Below are 21,017 nucleotides of genomic sequence, written 5' to 3'. Positions count from 1 at the left end.
TACTACTGCCAGCCCGTTATCACATCCCACAGCCATGCCATGGAAAGAAGCCGTTTGCTGTGCTTTAAAAGACCAGGCAGCTGCGGTGTCGGTACCAATCAACAAGCCTAAAGAAGGTCTTATGCACACAGCAGTAATATGCAAGCAGTAGGTGTAAGGGCCAAAATCTCCCTGCTCTGTTCCTTATAAAGTGCTTAGCAGAATCCAGCTCTAGCTATTAACAGGAGATTAAGAATCGCTGCTTTGTTTTAAAGACGGAAAAGAGAAAGGCTCCCACCACACCATATTTCTCTTCACATGCATTGCAGAGGCTGCTTTAAACTGCTGCGTGTGCCCAGACAGCACTCTTCATTTAGAGAGATTTGGAGAATTAAGACTATTTTTAGGGAATGAAGGACCTCCCCCTGAGTCACTGTAGGGACATACATCTATCCGGTAGCGATTTCAATGCAGAAATACCCTTGGAGAGTTAGCTAAAAGGTTAAGGGGGAAAAAAAAAGAAAAAAAAAAAAAAAAAAACAGGAAAGCTGACAGAAATACAACTTGGCCCAAATGAGTGTGAAAGGAAGGACTGGTGGATGCAGGGCAGAGACATGCAACAGCTCACTCCTAACACGGGCACAAGCCAGTCGATACCGCTGACGCCGCAAAAATCCCACCGCTGCCCACGTAAGCACTGTGAACTGCGCGGCATAACCTGGGAGCAGCGACAAACCCACACTGCAGAGAGGTCGCACTGCTACAAGCAACATCAGCTGGTGACAGCAGGAGGCCGGGATGACCGAGGGCAACAAGCCACGTTCCAACCCCGTACCGCCAGGAGCCCCGGTACCCCCCCAGGAGCCCGTGCTTGCAAAGACGAAGCAAGTCGTGTAAGTAACGGGTCCCCTGTAACGGGACCAAGGAGGAGATCTGTTCTGCTGCCATCCCAGGGCTGCCGCTGCCAATCGAATCGTGCCACTGGCCCACAGTACCGCGCTTTCAATTTGCATCTTTAATTCTGAGGCTGATCCGTAGGTAGCCTGAAGGCTCAGCGCTGGCATCCTCGCACACATGCCTGTGTGAGTCAGCAATCGCTGACCCAACAGTAACACGCACATCCAGCTTTGTTATCCTCCAGCTTTAACTCCGTCTGCCCAGCCTGCAGTTGTCAGACAGCGAAATATTAGGTAATTAATTATTCAACAAGCTTTTTGATTGAAACCAAACACAGGCTGATGTAAAATGTAGAAAGATCCCTTCCGAAGTGCCATAGGAACGATTGAAATAATTGAATGGCATAACAAAGATCTGAAGGGAAGTTTAACACCCGCAGCCAGCTCGAGTTTTGAAGCGCTATCCTTTTGAGGGGACAGATCTGGAGGATGCTACAGCTCGGCGCGCTGCCTGCCCTCCAGCCAGCAGGCTGGGACAACTCACATTGCAGGGTGACAACCTGAGCTGTCGGCCATCAGCGCTACAGCTGAAGAGACCCACAAGACAAGAGGGCTCTGATATTACTGCGTACTTAGGTTACCTAAAATTACCCGTGTAAGTTACCTAGCTACAGCACAATTTATACGTAAGCATGAAACAACACAGAAAATAAATTCCATAGTCTGACGTGCTGCAACATAAAAATCACCCCACAGATAATGAAGCGAGTTACAGTGCTCTAAACACTGCACGTTGCACTGACTGAAAACTCCTCTTCGGGAGGAAATCGGGTAAGCGAAAAGGGATACTGCAAGCAAAAACACAGCAGGTTTCTCACATTACTTCTGACAAGGAAGATCAGTTCCTTCGCCACTGACTCACTGTGGGTACAGAGGATGACAGACCGTGCAAGCACAAGTTTAAACCTGTAATTGGAGCAAAATAAGTCAGAACTGAACGCATATTACCCTGGAAAAAGACAGGCATGGGAGTTACAGCCAAAAGGCAGGTGACGCCAGTCACCTCAGACAGCTGTATCGCTCCTCCAGCAGCACGTACTGATGGAGGGCCAACCTGAAGGCTGCCAGCAACTCCTCAGGGGTGAAGAAAGCCACTGCTGTCACAAAGCAGCAGCCAGCCCACACAAGCCCTCGGCTGCAAAAGGCAGAGCTGAGCAGCAGCCACCAGCAACGTGTGGGAGAAACGCTGGGCCGGAGCAGCGCCCTTGCCCTGCGCTCACAGGGGACAACGGAGGAAGCTACAGCAAAGGCGTAACGACACCTACGTGTTCTCCATTAACAAAAGCTGGAACGATTAAGAGCAGAAATGGGCAACAGGCATCCTACTCTCCCAAAGCATGGGAGCAGCTGAGCCCATAAATATGCTCCATACCTGCAAACAGCTCCAGGAATTGGAACTGTGGTGTGAGCGACACCACCTGAAGTTCACCATCGACCTTGAGACAGCAACGCAGGCTGCAGGCGGACCGCACAAAACCAGAATGCATTGTCCTTCTCAAAATGCAGCTCCGCACAAGGCAACCGAGTTCCCTCTACTACAATTTCATCGAATGAAGCATTTGGGGCAGCATACTCGATTTAAGATTATATGGGTAGAAATAAAAGCATGAAGATAGCTCATAGCTCTTGTTGGCGGTTTGCAACCAGCAAGAAGAATACTACAACCGAAGGAACAGCTATAAATATCCTGATACAGTGCTAATAATCAGGCTGTGAGGAAAGCACCCGTTAGGAATAAGATCCACGTCTCACGCTCTCCCACAGCATCAGCAGCAGTTGCTGTTTGGAGTCAAGCGAGCCCAGCTCCCCCACCGCAGCACTAACCCAGGAGCGGAGCAGTCAACGCCTCACAGGAGCAGCCCAGCAAAGAGCATCGCTCACCACGGCTCCCCGGCAGCACTCCAGCCCTGCTCGGACTCGCTGCATCCCAACGGAGCCACACGAGCACCGCATCCCCGGTTACAAAGCACAGGGAGATGAGTTTCCTCGAAAACGGGCAAACAATGATCAACAGCAAAGCACCATATGGATAAAGCAAGTACCGTGTGAAAACAAGATGACTGGGAACATGAGTTATTAAAATGCTGTTTAAAAACAAGTAGCTCCAAGTCTCCACGCAGCTACAAGGCTGTCCTTGAAACCTGCGTGCTCCAGCACACCGAGGATGACAGTCAAGGACATTCACCTGCTTCCATGTCTGCAGAGGGACAAGCTGTTATTAAAATCATTCTAGGAGAGTGTAACTCTCTCCTCAGATACAAACTAAATATAAGGAAACATTCTTCCCCCAGGTTTGGTCCAACGCTGGAAGAGGGGCCCAGAGGGGCCATGTAATCTCACACCTCAGAGACATTCAAACCTCAGTAGCTCAAGGCCCTGAGCAACTTCATGGGGCGGCCCCATGTTGAGCAAGGTTGGACCAGTGGCTCCCAGGGGGCTCTCCTGGAAGCCCTTAACTCCTCCACGACTCGAGAAGCTCCTGCCTGCACTCACCGCCTCAGCTTTCAGCTGGAGTCTCAGTACAAGCAGCAGGGGAAAAACCCCTCTGGGTGGTACTCAAGACCGTACAACGCCAACCAAGGACTAACTGCTGGATAAACCAAGCTAGTGAAGAACGCTGCCCTGGGAAACACAGCTTTTCCAGGGAACCGAGCTGCCCATGCCCTCCACCTTGGCAGGAGAACAACAACAAGGCAGCTAAACCGCCCCGGGCACCCATCACTCCTCTAAGAGCAGACGAGGCACGGGGAGCTAAGGCTGCTTTCTGGTGAGAAGCCTGTCACTGCACAGCAATGGCCAAACCACACCCCGCATGAAATGGTTTTTCCTTCTCCACCTGGGTTTGGTTTCCACAGAAAGTACTGCTGAAGGCTCTTCAGACACCTAACCCACGAGTAACGGGCTATGGACCAAACCCCCAGAGGAGACAACGTGGAACTCAAGCTCTTTGAAATATGAGAAAGCTGCTCAGAGAAGACAACGCTCATCTGCAGCATCGATCACAAGCCAGTCTTTGATGCATTAATACTTACCTGAAGATCCTCTCTAAGCTCCTTGAAAACACTTATCTGTTCAAGGTGATTAGATTCTCCTGTAGAGGCGTGCTAAGTATAGATAATGATAAACCCGAAAGTGGCAGCTTGCCAAAGAGTTTTGATCATTAGCGAGTCAAACAGACTAGCTGTGCCACGCTTAAACTGCCTCCCAACGCAGGCATCACCTTTGTGCTGGAGATTTCCAAGTCAGCCAGAAAACTTAGTCAAAAACCAACCTAAGAGGGACAATCAGGGGTAATGAAAATAGTCCAGCTATCTCTTGCTGTGCGACTCCTGAAAGCTGCTAATTCCACATGCCTCACTCCAGAGGAGGGTACCGCAGAAGAAATCTTCAAAAATTGCTCAGCTGTTATCGTTTTCCACAGGTTCAGAGCAGGGAATATGAACCAAAGGCACACGTCCTGCAGGGAAGCTTCGCTGGCAGCAAGACTTGATGTCTTCATAGATTTAGCAAAGATACGGGAGGCTTTAAATACTCCGTTTGGAAAGAACACTCGGATTAGAAGCTTTAATTCAGCAAACTGTCCCTGTGAAACCAACTGGTCAGAAAACAGGCCTTGCACCTGGCTGCCCGAGAAAACCCCACCGAGCAGCTCACAAGCCCACCCACCCACCAGGGCAAGAGAGCTTCCAGGGCACCGCCAAGGTTTTAACAGCTCTACTCTACCAACAAAAAACTGACCAGTAATCACCACCCAGCAACGTGACGGGATTTTTTTTTTTTTTTTTTTTTTTTTTTTTTTAAACTAAGCTGAACAGCGAGCAGCAGGAAATTCAAGTGAAACTAAAAGCTTCAATCTGGAACTAAATCAATACACACAAGGAGGCCACTTGGGCATCACGGGGCGGTTTGTCCAAGTAAGATGACTTTGAGCGCACAAGCAAAATCAAGCTTCTCCTGAATCATGCCCTGATGGACAACTCGCCTTCCAAACTCGAGTTACAGAGGTAACAAAAGTCACGGAGACAAGGAGAGCGCAGCAATTCACCTGCAACGGCATCATTTAACCTACAGAGCCTTGAGCAGCAAGGGCAGAAGAAGAAAAATCTGGCAGGCGCCTTCAGAGCCGGGATGAGCACAAAGACCCAGCAGAACAAAAGACACGTGGCTCACAGAATAGCAAGAGACCTTTACAGAAGTTATTTCTTAAATTCTCTGCACAAAAGCCAAACGAGCAGCAGCCCAGGTGCTGCCCAGCAGCCTGCTCACATAGAAGAGGTCAAGGAAAACGCGCAGCCTGGCGCCTGGGGCTTCCCTTGCTCCTGTCAGTCAGCCAGGTGTCGTATTAAAATCAAAATGCCCATTTACCCCAGATTGTCTCAGAGCAGCGCCCTGCGGTCAGCAGTTTGAGCTGACACTCGATGGGGCGGCATGGCCGCTCTGTAAGAGCGTTGGTTTCGAAGAGTATCATGGAGGCGTTTCTCCATTTAAGAAAAACTTCACCACGTGGTTCTGTACTGTATTTTCGTACTCCTGACTCACAACCAAATTAACTCCGTTCTCATCGAGCCCAACGATGAAAAGGCTGCACAAAAAGCTCCAGCGTCACTTTTCCCAGGCAGCTTCTGCGTATCTGCACTGGCTGAAAGCTCCACAAAGTAACAACGCGTCAACTCCTTCTCATGCTGCTCAGAATAATTTCCCTGGGTGTTTTTGTTTGTTGTTTCAGCCTAAAACAGATCAAATTGTCTTAAAATAAACCCAGTTGTTCCGATCTAAAATAATTGTTGAAGAAAACCGCTTGTTTGCTCATGACAGACTTGGCAGCAATACAGGAAAAAAAAAATAATCTGACATGGGTACAAGTGGAGCCTTAAACTTCCAACAACCTTTTCAAGCCGCGCAGCTCTGCTGGTGCGGATCTGGACTAGAGTTAAAGAGAATTAGCATACCAAAAAGGATTAAAAGTAAATTAGCTGAATTACTAAGAGGTAACTACATTCTTGATGGGGGTGTTCCTTATGGAGCATTTTTGTTTGGCTCGAATGTTGGGGGAGTGGGTTTAAAGAACTCCAAGTAGATAAACATAGGACTGAACGTCTGACCTCTTACCTGCCGCGACGGGACCCCAGGACACAGGTTCCAGCTCTCTCTTTAGAGTTTATATTAACTCGCTATATAACTTTATATATTAGAGCACTCTTCAGAGTTTGTATTAACACCTGACCGCCAGCTGAAGCTCAGGGATCTGCGCCAGGCTACGGGCCATCAGCTGTAGCGGAGAGGAAACCGGAAGGTGAACTTTTTCTCAGAAGGAAAAACAGCTTTTGCATAGCCTTTGCAGAGAAGTCCTCACTCACAGGGTTTGGTACTTTACAGATGTATTCTTTTATAAAGCTCTAACCATCTTTAATACCCGGGATCATTTCCATGTTCTGAAATACAGCCAACATCTAATCCACAATACCAAAGGTGACAGGGCACTTGCCTTCCAACTGACAAGAACAAACACCATCCTTCCGAAAGGCTAAAAACACCAAAATCCTACAACGCCCATATGCTGACATTTTTACCACTCAACAAGAAACACAAGAGAACCTACTAAGCAGACACCACTCTGGACCAAAGCTCGTGGTCCCCGTCTCCGATACCCTCCTTGCTAAGCCTACAGCCCCTCCGCATGAAGCCATGGTGTCGGAGCAGAGAAAGCCAGGGGCAATTGCGAGTCCCTGCTAATGCCCCCAGTACCTTCTCCTCCCTGCCCCCAGTACGGCAGCCTGCGGCCGGGGCAGCCTCCCCGAGCACCACGGCCCAGGCCGCCCTCGGACACGGCCACGCTCCTGCTTCCAGGCACGGCTATCCGAGAGATTCCCAACCTCTGGAAAACAGCATCAGGAGCCGGTCACCAAAAGAAATCCGCGTGAGGCGAGCAGGGGCGGGTTTCCCTTCGGCAGGGCTGCGGCTGGAGCACCGCAGATGCTGCCGGAGGCGACGGACGGAGACCCGCACCGGACACCCCCCCACACACACACCCCCCCCACCGGCTCCTCTCCGCCGCCCCGAAAAATCAAAACCCCGAGTTTTGCTTTAAAAAAGGAAAAATGAAAAAAAAAACCCAAACTCAGTAAAATCAAGAGGTTTTCGTTCTGCAAAAGCTCGTCCCCCGCCACCGGAGGCATCTGCCCCGGGCCCGGCCGACCCCGGGGGCGATACCGCACCTCGCAGCCGCCGCGGCAGGGCCAGGCCGGGCCGAGCGGCCGCCGGTACCGGCCCGCTCCCCCCCACCGCCGTCTCCGGTACCTGTAGTAGCTGAGGAGCCCGTTGCTGAGCACGAACCAACGGCGCTGGTAGCCCTTCAGATAGTTGGTCCATTTGAAGAGCCAGCCCTTGTAGGTGTCGGAGCCCGGGGCGACGGCAGTGGCGGGCGGCCCCCCCGCCGGTCCCCCGCCGCCCCGGCCCCCCGGCTCGGCGCTCATGGCCGGCAGCTCCTGGCAGGCCAAGCAGGGGACGGCGCTGAGGAGAGAGACCAGCCCGCGAGTGCCGGTGCCGCCGCCGCCGCAGAGCGCGGCCGCCTTCCCCATAGACCCCGCGGCGCGGCGCGGCCCGGCGGCTCCGCTCCCACCGCCCCGCTCCGCTCCGCCGGGACCCGCGGGGGGGGGCGGTGCCGCCGCCACGTGACGCGGGGCGGGGCGCGGGGGGTGTGGGAGGGGGCACGTGAGGCGGCGGCGCGGCGCGGGCGCCCCCTGGCGGCGGGGCGGGAAGAGCCCGCGCCCCCTCTCCCCCCTCGCCCCCCGCCATTTTGACCCCCGCCGCCATTTCGCGGCCCCGGCGATACCGGGGGGGTAGCGGGGCTTCGCTGCGCCGAACCCTCCTTTAAAGCCGGGCGGCGGCGGGCAGCGAGCGGTCGGTGCCTCGGCGGAGGGTCGGAGAGAGCTCCGGAGAGCGTGGGGGGTTTTGTAGGGCCCAGGTGCAGAGCTGTGGCCTGAGGAGCCCCGAAGCCCACCATGGTTATGCCATTGCTCCAACGCCACTCTCTAAAAACACTGAAAACCCCACTCGTAAAGCTGTTTTAGGGAGAGGATGACGTGGGGAAGAATGCAAACCAGCAAGCAAACGTGGAAAACCTTTGAGATCGCTACGTGAGCACGTGTGGGGCAGAGGGCCGGCATTAGGGACGGCGGTGCCAGGCCAGGGGTCACAGCCCAGCCGGCAGGAAAAGCCCTGTCCCCCTCCCCTGCTCCCCTGCCAGCCCATGGTCCTGGGTTTTATGGTCATGTCTGAGGGCGATCCCTCTCCGCAGTGGCAGGGCGCCATGGGGATCCATGGCAGATGCTGCCTTGGCAGGCATCCCCCGCGTCCACTGAGGTCCCTTCCCGCCGCGCCCCCACCCTCCCCGAGCCGGGGGATCGCCTTTCTCTGATCTCTCTAATCTGCTCTGATCCCCCCTGATCGCATTACTGCTCGCCCACCACCTGCGCCTCTGCCTGCTCGCTCATGACAGCCCCAACCCGCAGCTCCCGCCAGCCTCGCCGGGGTCATGCCGGGCTGAGGCGTGGGTGAAGGACCCCCCCCAGCCCCTGACACCAGCCCTGGAGACATCTCCAATGAGCCCACTTGGCTCCAAGCCTGAGGATCTGGACTAGGCAGCTCCTGAGGTGAAGACTGGGAAGAAGTGGGCAAACTCCATTCACTGCTCTGGACAGTTTCTTCTGCTCCCCAAAGCTGGTTGAGCGTTTCCTCCTATTCTAAAGAGATGCCCCCGAGAGTCCTTCGGCCACAAGCACCAGCGCCTCTGGCACTAGCAGGCACTGAGGCAGCTCTACAGGCAAGTGCTGTGTCTGGAGACAATCTGAGAGTACTTTGGACTCCGCAGGCTGGTATTCTCCCATCAGAAGGTGTCCTCAGTCTGTCAGCCAGCTGAACACCTCTCCAGATAGGCTTTGACATCTGGAGGCAACATCTGGAGGTCTTAGACGAACTCTGAGACAGGGAAGCATCAAAATCAGTGTTCAACAGCCCTTACAACACCCCAACATCCTCTAAAAGCGTGTCCAGACCTTCTGCCAAGAGCTGAAGGGTGGTGGGTGTCTGTGAACTGAAGAGCATCCCTCCTGGTGCAAACACACCCCGAACTACCCACATGGGAACCAACACCTGAAAGTCTCCACGGATCCTGGCATCCCTTGTGGCCGCAAACAAGGAAAGAAACTTCCCCCAGCCATGTCTAAGGAGAGAAGGGCCTCTTTTGATCCTGCTTGTCCCGTCTTTGTGATTCCTCCATGATTCCAGCACCCACTTGGGATCAAGCCCTGCACTGGATTGGACATAGGAGGGCAAAAATCCCATGATGTGTATTGACCGTGTTACGGACACGTGACGCTGACCCTATGACTTTTAACCAAATAAAGAGTAAAGGACAAATCTGTCAGGTCCTTGTGTTCCGTACTCAGTGCGCTGCTGTGGGATCTCCCCCTCACTGCGAGCTCAGCCCTTCAACATCTCCAGTGACTCTTTGTCCTTAGCAAAATGGGGTTTTGCTCTGCGCTTTGGTTTGCACTAGGTGGTAAAAAGCACCTCAGCCCTTTTGCTATTTAGGAGCTGAGGTAGAGGGATAGGCGAGGACTGGAGCCTGGTGGCTATTTGGGCTTTGCAGCCATCGTCACTGCCCTCTCCTGGGAAGAGTGGCTGCAAGGAAGGGCCACAGCAATCAGGGGGTGTAGAAATGTCACTGGGAGCCTGGATCCAAAATGCTGTTTGCTCCCAGCCTTGTTAAATCCAAAGAATATGTGAGAGGAGGTGCCCGGGCCTTTGGGGTAACACGTAACAACCTAGTTTCCCTAGAAAATGAAATAAATAAGACACTCTGTGCATGACAGTACCCATGCCCAATTTCAGCTCTCGTGAGCAGGATGGTGAGGAGCTCTGTGGTATGAAGTTGCTACGTGGCTAGTGAAAACGGGAGACCAGGGGAGCGTAACGACCTGACTCACAGCCCCGTGAAAGAGAAAGGCTGCAGTGTGCTCCTGGGGCACTGGACACTGGAGAATCCAGAGGAGAGCGTGCTGTCAAACCAGGGATCTGCATTAAATGGGGCACAGTTTGCTGCTTGGCTCAGGGAGCAGGACGTGGGGTTGGGAGCAGGGCAGGAGCTGGGCTGTGCCGCAGCCCACCCTTCAGATGGCCCCATCCCAAAAATACAAGCTGCCTGGTCAGGATTTGTGTCGCTTCTCTCACCAATTAGCACTGGTGCTGCGGCTTCCTCCTGTAGAAAGGGACATGGTCTCTCAAATCCACACGAGGAGAAACCCTGTCAGATGAAGGGCCTCATCCTGCCCCCAGGAATGAATTTATTGCCACCTTCAGTAAGAACAGCATGGAGCCCTGACACACAAGCAAGGAGACTAACGCCAAGGAGACAAGCCAGGAACCTGCACTCCTGGCCCAGTCCATTCATCAGGAGACAGACACCCTCCTCCTTGCAGAGGTAGCAAAGCCAAACCTGAAATGGTGAGACGTCTTCATGCCAGTGTTCTCATACAATCCAACTATGAGAGGCAGCCCCAGCCCTGCAGAGCTTGGGCCTTGATGCAAATGCCCTCTCAAATCTAATGCTTTTATCTGGAAGAGCTCAGTCCCACTGGAGTCACCAGCTTTGCCAGGAAGAGAGAGAATAGATTTTGTGCTTTATATTTTGGTCTTCTTGCCCTTGCCCTTGCCCTTGCCCTTCTTCTTCTTCTTCTTTATTTTTGACTTGTAGAGGGACCGGATCAAGTAGCCTCTCCAGAAGGCCTGGATGCGGGTGGCAGCAAGGGTCAAGGTGTTTAATTCCTTCAATGCCTGCTCCTTCTTCTCCTCCTGTATCCTGCGCTCCTCCTCAATCTGGGAATACTCCTGGAGAAGCACAGCACGTTTCTCCATCAGCAGGGACAACTGGTTCTTCTCCTCGGTGTAGGCAGCATGAACCTTCTCATACTCAGCCTAGCAAGACAGCAGATACCAGGTACAGACATTCTGAGTTACAGCAATTTTTGGGTTCTTAAACCCATCCTGAATCCAGGCAGAACCACAACTGGGAGCTGAGCTGAGCCTTTCCAAAGGGACTCAGAAAGGAGGCATGTTCCCAGTAACCAGGGAAATTCATGAGATGCCAGATATTAGTATCTTATGCTCCTCTGAAAAATACTCCCATAATTCTCCCTGGGTTGCAAAGAGCGTCCACCCTCGGCTGGGAACTCTGGCCAGGTACCACACACGCAGGTCAGAGCCCCTCCTGCAGATGCTCTGAGCAAAAGGACGTATCGCTGCAGTTTGGGTAAGGCAGAGCCTGCGCTAACAGCTGTGCTAAGAACGGCACTGAAGCCCAGCTAATATTCTGTGCACGGTTGATAGCATGAGAAGAGCCAGACCATGTCAGCCTGGAAAAGGCCAAAGACAGGTCACTTTAATGGTGTCACTGCACTTCCAAGCTCAGCAGCAGTTTGTGCCTTTCCTACAGCCTTTGAGGAAGCCATGTGGAGGTGGAAGATTCGGGGAACCAGCAGTGTGGAGGTGTGTCTGCCTCTGCAAGTTCTGCCCCTAACCTGCCGTGACGCGGTGCTGCAGCCACCCAGCAGACAGCAAACCCCACTAACCACCCTGTTAAACACCTGACAAGGGGGCATCGTTTCTTACAATTAGCAGCCAGCTTTTATCCATCTCCATAAATATGGCAGGAACAGGAAAGCAACTGGGGCATTCTTAGAAGCAAGGCTGGGGGTGTGCTGATGTGGTTCGCAGCCTGTTGGGGTTGAGTTGGATGCCAAGGCAGCGGTATGCAGGCTGTTCAGTTTCTTATCACGCGGGAGACATCTCTCAAGGGGGTCAGCAGAAACAGGAGTGTGATTCAGACACCAGATAGGGCCAACAGGATTGTGGATTGGAGCAAAAGTGAAAGCCCTGTTCCCTAGCATCAGGTGGATATGTTCAACAGAATATAGCAACCCATCTGCTCCCAAATACTGTGGGATTTAGTAATGGATGTCACTTTTTCTAAAGTCAAAGTAGCAGAGAACTGAACACACAGGCAGGACAAAGATAACTTTCCTTGTAAAAGCTGTACTTCTCCTGGATGGAGAGCTGCCCTTCACTTCTGTGGCCTGCTGTGTAAGAGCCACGTGTCCATTTGGACAGGAACCTACGTGAACACATCACCACATGGGAGAACAAAGCACTTTAAAGAGGATACCTGTTTTTCTTCCATGTCTGCGTCATATTTCTGGATCCAGTTCACAATTTCCATCTCCATTCTGCACTTCCTCTGAAACACAAAACAAGACAGGTTCCTTGCGGGCACCTGAAACCTTGTAAAAAGTAGCCTGAGTTAGAAAACAGTGTAGCTTTGAGCTCCAGCATCACTATGTTTGAGTAGAACACCTCCTCCTTGTGGCAAGCTTCCTTCAGCTGACACATTTTGTTTGCCCTGGTTTGGGGAATCTCATGGGAGTTTCCTTGAGGCCGAAAGGGCCTCATTGGGTTTACAAGGTGGGGCTGGGTGAGGGCTGAGGATAGAAATGCATCTGAAAGGTGCTTTCTGCAGGAGGAAATGAATACATCTGATGGAATGTGGGAAGTCATCGACAAACTGGAGCAACCACCCTAAAAATGAAGCAATAAAGAACTGCTAAACATGAAAGCGGGACAGAAAGTATTCAAAAGATGGTGCCTTTTAAATAAAGAGCTATTTCTAGCTGTAGAACAGTTTAACAGTGGCTATACTGCAGGATAACCAGGTATGGGCAGTTTACCCCAAGCTGCTGTGTCTGTGCTCCGTGGAATCATCAAGAGAAAGATCAGCTAGAGCCCATCGCAAGTGCCACACGATTTCCTGTGTGACACTGACCCAGGATGTCACAAGGGCTCCCAGGCCATCATGAGGTCAGACCTCAGCTATTTAGACCACAAGCACAATCTTGGGCCCCCCAAGGCTAGGACACGTGCTAAGGAGAGGGAGAGGAGACCTCTGTGGTCAGTAAATCTGTCTGCCTGGGCACTAGAACGAGCTGAGCAACTCATCAACAAATAACTGCAGGGGCCTGCAGCCTCACGAGGAACTGCCTGGAAAAGCCACTCCATTAAAGGAGGTGTAAATGGGTAGATTTGGGATTTTGTACTGCGGCTCTAACTTGCGTTTGCTGCTTTGTCAGTGCCCAGCCCCACTGCCCACATCGTCCAGTGCAAGAGTGAAAGATGCCCCATTACCGGCATGTGCTCTCCTGCCCGCGGGAGGCCAGTGCTTGTTTGGAGTAAGTAGTAAATAGGAGCGAAATGAGGGGGGGAAATGCTCTTTTTCCAGTTCTAGATTCTCTGTGCCCTGTGTCACCAGCACGCTCTGCCCAGAACAGCGCTGTTGACGCAGAGGCCTGAGCCTGCCTGCTGCTGCTGTCTCCTCCTCCTGTATCTGCTCAGCGCTGCGATAAATCGCATTTCCCCCTCATTCAGCCCAACCCCGCTCCTTGGCTCATGTTTTCAGCAAAGTGCCAGACGGAGTAGAACTGCTTAGCTCCCAAGATCAGACTCACTCATCCTTGACTCAACCTACAATCAACTCTAAAAGACGGCTTTATATAAAGCCAGTATTATGTTTGCTCTGCTTACCCTACACCAAATCCCTTCTTTCTTAACATTTGCCTTGCCTATCTTGCTGCAGCCTCACTGCTCTGCACTCTGACTCGACCACAACCTCTCTAGCGTGCAGTATCCCAGCGCTGTGTAGAGGTGTTTTCAGAGCTAAGCAGGCAGGAGGAGGACCTGTGAGCAGGCTACTTCCCTGCTGTCGCTGCAGGCTTGCTTTCCACTGGAATCAGCAGAGCATGAGGACAGAGCAGGTTATATTCTGACAAACAGCATGTGCATCCTGCCAGGAACTAGCAGGAACCAAGTCCTTACTTGCAGCAGCCAGCAGCCAGACCTGACAGCACTACAAAAGGTTTTAAATGTCTTGTTCTGAAGCTCTCCCCCGGTTTACCTTTCGGAGAGCCAGCTCTGGCATTCGATGCTCCACTACAAGTGCGTTGAGTTGTGCTCCTAGCTGCTGGATGTCCTGCTGTAGCCTGGCACACCTGCCCTGGGAGGCTTGCAGATCCTCTTCACGCTGTTTTTCTGCTTCCTGCTTGATATGCTGGATGCCGGCCTGGTAATCTTTGGTCAGATGTTGCATGCTGGCTTTGAGGTCTTCAATCACATCGTCCTTCTTGTGAATCTAGACCCAGAAATACCATCGAGAAAAGCCGGTGAGGCATAAGGTGGGCAGGAGAAGTAAGGCACCCTTGCAAAGGTGGAGGAGATCTAAGAAGACACCCTGCTGATCTGGCAGCAACAGGGGCCTGCCGCTGCTGGCTGAGGGGACAGAGATTTACACAGGGTGCTTTGGAAACCTTCCCCCGCCGCTCGTCTGTGAGCCTGTGAATAAAGGTAGAGAATGAACAAACCATATTAAGACCCGCTGGCACTGCCATCGGAGGAACAGTCAAAACCAGAGCCACCGGAGCGAGCCCCGAGGCTCCCTCGAGCTTTGGAATAGGCTCAGAGCGGCTGTCTGGGGGACACAGCTCAGTGCGCTGCCTGCGAGAGAAATCCTCATCTGGGAGCAGTGGAACAGATTTATTCATGATGCCCTGGACAAGCTGCCAAATCGCACATAAAAATCTCAAGTGTCTCGATTCACAGATCTCCAAGGAGCGGAGGGAATGGGGAAAGCAGGCCCTTGTCTCCGTTAGCACCATTCAGTGCAGCAAGCACATGACAAAGCCTTCCCCTCTGACCCCTCTTGCAGGAAGGAGAAAGAAAAGCACATGTATAAAACAAAGGATTGGTTGTCAGGAATTCAGGGGCTCGGATGCTGGCACAGCCATGGACTCACAGAAAGAGCCTGGGAAATGCCCGTTGGTTTATCCGTACCTCAGCTGCCTTCAATGAAAAAATGAAGAATTTGTATAATCACATACTAATCACAAATGCTGTAAGGCAGCTAGGATTACAGAGTTGGAAGTCACAGAAATGTTGATTTTAAGCAAGAGTGAAGACAGAGCAGATATTAAAAATGGATTTTAATCAGAGCAATCTCTCCCTGGAATGACTTTTCATCATTTCATCAGCAATGAATGAAGTCTCACGCTGGCAGCTGACATTGTAGCCCTGCCAAAACACTACCGCAGCAATTTGTGCCTGTCCTGCAGCTCCTTTTTAAACTCAGTGACTTGTATTATTTAGGTTGGCTGGTGAGAACAGGTTCAAAACATGCCAAGTTCAAGTTGAAAAAAAAAAAAATCAGGCATGGAATAAGCATTTTTCGTTATATATTACAATGAAAATAGTATCTTCAAATTTAGGATCTGGTTTAGACATCATTTCCGTAACTTCCTCTTTAAGAACTGCAAGAAAGGGTTTGGTTTTTAGCTTACCAAAGTTTTACCTCAGTAACGCTTTGTTGGAAAACACATTCCCACAATATCATACCTCCTCCTCTTGAGTCCGGATTGCTGCTGCCAGTTCTGCCTGTAAAGCTGTGATTACTTCAGTGTTTTTCTTAATCTGGAGGGACATGTCTTCCATGAACCGAATCTTTTCTTCCTCTTCCATGGGACTAGTCAGGAGTCTCTCAAGCATGAAATTCCTGAACTCCCCAAAGGCTTTGATAAACTCTTCAGCTGGTGACTCTATCTCCCAGACTTTGTGTTTCAGAGCCTGGCAAAGCAAAGGGTTGGCCAGTAAGAGTCTCAGGACATTCCTAACAGAACATTTCAGACGTTGCTCTAGCAAGCAGAGACAGCCCTGTTGTTCCTCAGCTCTCATGGTGTCGTCTTCTTCAGAGCTGGAAAGCAGGCGCTCCATTTCCTTTGAAAGCTTTTGGTGCTCGATCAGGTTGTTGGTGATCTCGGGTCCCAGCATATCGGTAAACCTGTCCAGAGAGTCGATAATACGTGGGATCAAACTGCTCAGCTCCAGCTTGGCAATCGTCTCATCCAAGACAGTTATGATTCTTTCCGTCTCGATGGTATCAGGTTTTAACCGACGTGTGATCGTTGCCTTCTCTGGAGTTTCCATGTCCTTTACCAGGGGCTTGTCTCTTTGCTTCACATTCTGAGATGATATTTGGAGCACAGCTGGATCCCCTGTTGCCATGGCTTCAGTTAAACACTTGTGAGTTGAGCGCACTGAGGTCTAGAAAGGACACAACATCTCCTACACAGGGCGGGACTCAGTCAGAGAACATCTCTGCTGCTTCTGTCACATAGTCTTCTTTCTCGGATTTTATCTCTAAAAGGAAAATGTGGTGACATTGTTAGAGAAACCACGTAGTTTGTGAAAACGTGGGAGTTTCAGATTACACTGGAGTTCTCCCTGAGTCTGGGCACAGGGTCAGGACATGGGGTCGTGCAGCAGAAATAGTCTCTATCCCAGAGAGGCTGATGAACACCCATGGGAAGGGAGGAGAGTAATGGACTCCTGGCTTTGCAGGGTGGTGGGGAGAAAGCTCCCAGCTCCTTCTGAGGTGGAAGGTTTAGCTGTATTGCAGCTCTGCAGTCCTTAGAGGTGTCTGCAGTGGGACTTGCAGGTCCCTGGGGCCACCTTGGAGGGAAGGGCAGGACTCCCAGTGTGAAACACGCACCTCCATCCTTCCAGGCCTGGCACTGCCAGAGCAACGAGGTGGGAGAAGGGGTCTTGGTGCCCAGAGGCAAGAGGAGGGGGCAGTGAGGGGGCAGAGGGCAGCTGACAGGGAGAGAAGGGTCCCCTCCGTGCGGGTTTGGGGGCAGTGGCGTGCCAGGGGAACCCAGGGCTGTGGGAGAGTCAGGGTTCGTGGGGGGTTCCCTGGGTGGGAACCCCCGGGTGAGGGTCAGGAGGCTCGGGGGGGTCCGTGGGAGGAGGATCCGAGGGGGCGTCTGAGGGGAGGCCCGAGGCCCGGGGGAACAGCAGCCCAGGGGGGATCCCGGGGGGTCGGGGGTATCTCAGGGGTCGGCTGCCGGGGGGTGTCGGTCCCGGAGGGTGTCGGTGTCGGTCTCGGTCTCGGTCTCGGTCTCGGCCCCTCTCTCGTTCCCACCGCCCCGGCCCACCCGGCCGCCGCCGGAGTCCGCCGGTTGCTAGGCAACGTAAACGGAGGGGCGGGGCCTCTCCCGACAGCCTATGGGGATTGGCGCCTGCCCCGCCCCGTGCGGCGCCCACACCTCCGCGGCGCCCCTCGCTTGATGGGCAGCGCCGCTGTCCAATGAGGAGCCCCGCGGCGGCGACGGGCAGTGAGGGGGGAGAGCCGCCATCTTGGCGGCGGGGGCTGCGGGCTCGGAGAGGAGAGCGGTGGGGAGCGGAGACCCGGGAGGAAGGAACGTGCGCCTGTGGAGAGGGGAGGCTCCTGCTTTGCTTTTCTAACACCTGTGTAGTAGAGAAGAGGCATCCCGAGCGGTGTTTGCTCACAGCAGCGTTCTCTCCGGGCCCGCTGGCAGTGCATTCCTAAGAGTCCTAAAAATAAGATGGAAAATAAACTTTATACCCCCCGAGATCAAGTCTCGCAGGCCCGGGTCAGTCATAAAAGAGCAAAAATGAAGTAGGGGCAGTGTGTCAATGAGTCAGTGCCCAGGAGCACTGAGGGGGCTGGCGGTGGCACTGAGCGCGGGGAAAGGCCTGCCAGTGGCCCGTGGACAGACAGACGGAGGTGACGGGAGGACGAGGGAACTGGTGGCCGAGCCATCCACGGCACCCACCGGCTGTGACACGGAGCCTTTGCCGCAGGGCCCGGCTGAGGAGAGATTGAGCGTGCCACGGTGAAATACCCTCCGAGGACACAGCGTGTTCACACGCCTCAGGCAGGCTGGGGGTACGGAGGTCGAGACCATGTTGCAATATTAAATCAGGCAGAATATAGAGTCTGAGGGGGGTTTGAAACATGGGAACACCAGCAACCAAGAAATTACCCCAACTGGACTATTAAAGAAGACTGATTTTGTAGGGCTCTGCACTCGGGGCCATAAAGGTACTAATACACTCCAGCTGATGAAAATGCTGACGCCGCGCATACCCAATTAGTTGGTTGCTCGTGATTTAGCAACGTGTGAATAGAACACGCTGGCCCTTGAAGGCTGAGCACAAGCCCTGCCCTCGTCCTGCTGCGCCATCAGCATTTGGGGAAGGGAGGGCTTTGGTTTCCAGGAGGAACCTTGGCAAAATGCGGAGCGCCAGCCCGGGCTCCCGGTGGTGCCAGCTCTGTCCTCGGGGGCAGGAGCAGGCATGAAGCAGTGGCCTGGGGCTGTGGCACCCCCACGCAGCCTTGTCCCAGGTCTCAGCCAGCCCAAAACTGTGCACTCTTTCCCTGCATGAGCAGTCCCCTTTATTTCTGTGCATAGAGTGTCCGAGGCCGTGAATAAACCTCCAGCACTGGGGACTGTGCCCACTGGTCCAGCACGTCACTGGTTATTAATTATAGCCCTACACAAAGCAAACTAGGGTCTGGTGATGGGAGATGCAATGGGACTACCAGGGCCAGACTTTTAAGGCCTGGCACCGGAGAGGGTGAATGAGAGGACACCCATGGAGGGGCCAGACTTGCCCAGGTCTGCTGCCACCCCATACAGAGCGGGGCCGCGGGTCTGGCAGAGATGCAGGAGGAGGGCAGAGTTTTGGAGAGCAAGGCCGGAGCAGGCTTATGTCGGTTCTGGGGTGTCAGAGGAGGCCATGAAGATGGTCAGAGGGCTGGAGCCCCTCTGCTGGGAGGACAGGCTGAGAGAGCTGGGGGGGTTCAGCCTGGAGAAGAGAAGGCTCCGGGGAGACCTTGGAGCCCCTTCCAGTCCCTCAAGGGGCTCCAGGAAAGCTGGGGAGGGACTCTGGAGCAGGGAGGGGAGCCACAGGATCACAGGGAATGGTTTTACACTGGAAGAGGGGAGATTTGAGTTAGATGTGAGGAAGCAATTCTTTGCTGTGAGGGTGGTGAGCCCCTGGCCCAGGTTGCCCAGAGAAGCTGTGGCTGCCCCATCCCTGGAGGGGTTCAAGGCCAGGTTGGACGGGGCTTGAAGCAACGTGGTCTGGTGGGAGGTGTCCCTGCCCAGGGCAGGGGGGTGGCACTGGGTGGGCTTTAAGGTCCCTTCCAACCCAAACCATTCTGTGATTCCATGATTACTTGGCTGGGGAAGCAGTGCCTTACACATGAGCCACTTCCCACCCTCACCAATCCATCCAATGGACCGACTCAAAGGTAACACCAGGATTCGGTGTGAAGATAAGTCTGGGTTTGGGTCAAAAACGCTGCAGCCACTGGCACAAACCCTAAGCTGGTAGATATCCAGCCTGCTGTGGGTTAGAGCCTGCTCGCTCTGACTGCAGGTCTGGGACGGGCTGTCCCTCAGCCTCCAGCGAAAGCTCAGAGTTGTCCAGAAACACCTTCTCATGCTCTAATTTGGCAGATGGGATCTTGCGATCACCCTGGATCCAGATCCAGCAGATACGTGATTTCCTGGCTGCAGGGTGATCAGGAGACATGGGATTTAAGCCAAACGGGGCTGTAAGATTCCGAAGGCGATGCGCCCTCAGTGGGATGTTTCCCAGATGGCAGCCAGCGCAGCACAGAGAGGCGGCCCTTGGGGCGTGGAGAGCTGCTGCTTTTCCTTATGGGGACTTCAGGGTGAACCCTCACCCCCGGGAAAAGCTGCCACTTGCCCTGCACACATTTTGGCAATTTAATCTGTCCTGAAAAGAATGTCCTTTTCTTTCCAAAAGCTGAGGATTGTCTTCATTCCTTCATTTGAAATGGGCCACCACGCTCCAAGAAATGCAGACTTGGGCTTCCTTATGGCCATGACCTGGAGACGGGATCAACTGCCCAGGAAGTGTCACCAGAATCCCCTGTGTGCACGGGAAGAGACAGAAGGGTCCTTGGGATGTACAGGGAGAGAGGATGGAACAGGTGGAGTGGTGAATCGCATCCAAAACCTCCTCTCTGGTAGGGAAGACCCATGGAGCACTGCAGCTCCCTCCTGGATGTGGGTGGTTAGAGACATCCCAGACTCGCAGGCGGGGATGGGGTGGTGACGTGTCCCCAGAGCAGCCTGACTTGTCCTGCAGCTTCACGTACTGCTTCGGGCCAGCAGCAGCTCTTCTGCCAGCAGGGAAACCAGGTCAATTTGGGAGCTGGATGAAACATCACTGAACCTGCGTCAATCCCACCTCATCCAGGATGTAGGAAAACCTCAGATCCATCCTGAAACAATTCACTGCATCCAAACCCACCAGCCTGCACCATTGCCCTGAGCTGGAGGTGCCCAAGAATCCAAACTATGTGGGCAGGGAAGCAGGGCGGGTTTCCTGGTTTGGGCGACACAGGACTAATTTCTCTTCTAATGCTTGGGAAAAATGCACTTTTAGAAGACTCTCGTGTCTGAATTGGTGAAAATATTTACTTTACAGCCAGCCCTGGGGTGCAGTTTCAACGTCTTGGTGTTTTCCAGCTCGCCAGGTGCAGGGACGAGGAGGAGCGAGACCCGGGCACTCGACCCAAGCTGCCAACGGGGTTATTCCATACCATGAACGGCACATTCAATATCATTTAGGAAGTTTGCTGAGGAGTTCTCTCTCTGTTTCTCTCTCTCTCCCTTGCTGGCTGCCATCCCGAGAACTCCTTGCCCCGGTGCCGGAGCCCTGAGCCCTTCCCTTCCTCCCGAAGCCGCAGCGCTCGCAGGGTCCCACGTTGGCTGTCCCTGCGGGGAGCGCACGGCTTCTGCTGATGGAACGGGCTGGGCAGAGTCCTTGGCTATTTTATATTGGTATTGGGATCAATAGTGGTTCTTTAGTGTTATTAATGTTAATTATCTCGTCTTATTCTATTAAATCTGTTTATATTTCAACCCTCGTGTTTCCTTGTTTTTATCCCGAGTCGCCTTCCCGGGTGGGGAGGGGCCCTTGGGTGAGAGAATAATTGTCTAAATGACATTTTTCTAACCATAACAGTGGGGTAGGTCCGAGCAGGGAAGGGAGAGACAAGAGACCCCGTGTGTGGGTACAGCCCAGGCGCACTGTCCCCCGCTGTCCCCCGCTGTTCGGGTCCAGCTGTGTTGAGACACAAAGGCCTTT

The 21,017-nt window shown here is 53.2% G+C and overlaps 2 protein-coding genes across 5 annotated transcripts in view; both read right to left on the bottom strand.

Moving 5' to 3' along the window:
• The window catches only part of OSBP2 (oxysterol binding protein 2), a 136,631-nt gene extending 129,047 nt beyond the window's left edge, over positions 1-7,584 (bottom strand). For both annotated transcript variants that reach the window (XM_063350745.1, XM_063350746.1), the window contains exon 1: positions 7,233-7,584. In XM_063350745.1, coding sequence (XP_063206815.1) covers positions 7,233-7,513 — 281 coding nt within the window. In that variant the 5' untranslated portion in view covers positions 7,514-7,584. The remainder of the gene's footprint in view (positions 1-7,232) is intronic.
• A 2,687-nt stretch (positions 7,585-10,271) lies between these two features.
• IQCD (IQ motif containing D) lies at positions 10,272-17,042 on the bottom strand. 3 transcript variants are annotated; one of them, XM_063351112.1, is made up of 5 exons: positions 17,021-17,042; positions 15,426-16,226; positions 13,936-14,169; positions 12,157-12,228; positions 10,272-10,910 (listed from the first exon to the last, which is right to left on the bottom strand). In XM_063351112.1, the coding sequence occupies exons 2-5, from the start codon at positions 16,089-16,091 to the stop codon at positions 10,617-10,619; spliced, it is 1,266 nt and encodes a 421-aa protein (XP_063207182.1). In that variant the 5' UTR covers positions 16,092-16,226; positions 17,021-17,042; the 3' UTR covers positions 10,272-10,616. The 3 variants fall into 3 exon arrangements, with proteins under 3 accessions (XP_063207182.1, XP_063207180.1, XP_063207181.1); XM_063351110.1 differs by lacking the exon at positions 17,021-17,042 and adding an exon at positions 16,579-16,983; XM_063351111.1 differs by lacking the exon at positions 17,021-17,042 and having other exon boundaries at positions 15,426-16,983.
• Between the last annotated feature and the right edge of the window lie 3,975 nt (positions 17,043-21,017).

The sequence above is a fragment of the Chroicocephalus ridibundus genome, chromosome 13 (genome assembly GCF_963924245.1).
Source record: "Chroicocephalus ridibundus chromosome 13, bChrRid1.1, whole genome shotgun sequence".
NCBI lineage: Eukaryota > Metazoa > Chordata > Aves > Charadriiformes > Laridae > Chroicocephalus > Chroicocephalus ridibundus.
The sequence above is the reverse complement of the archived record's forward strand: the minus strand, read 5'-3'. Positions and strand labels throughout refer to the sequence as shown.

Bases quoted from the DNA above. Each gene is read 5' to 3' on its own strand.
- IQCD (XM_063351112.1), bottom strand. From the start codon at position 16,091: ATGGCAACAGGGGATCCAGCTGTGCTCCAAATATCATCTCAGAATGTG. The intron at 14,170-15,425 runs GTATGATATTGT...TTCTGGGTCTAG, and splicing joins TCCGGACTCAAGAGGAGGAG to ATTCACAAGAAGGACGATGT. The intron at 10,911-12,156 runs GTATCCTCTTTA...CTGTCTTGCTAG, and splicing joins CAGACATGGAAGAAAAACAG to GCTGAGTATGAGAAGGTTCA.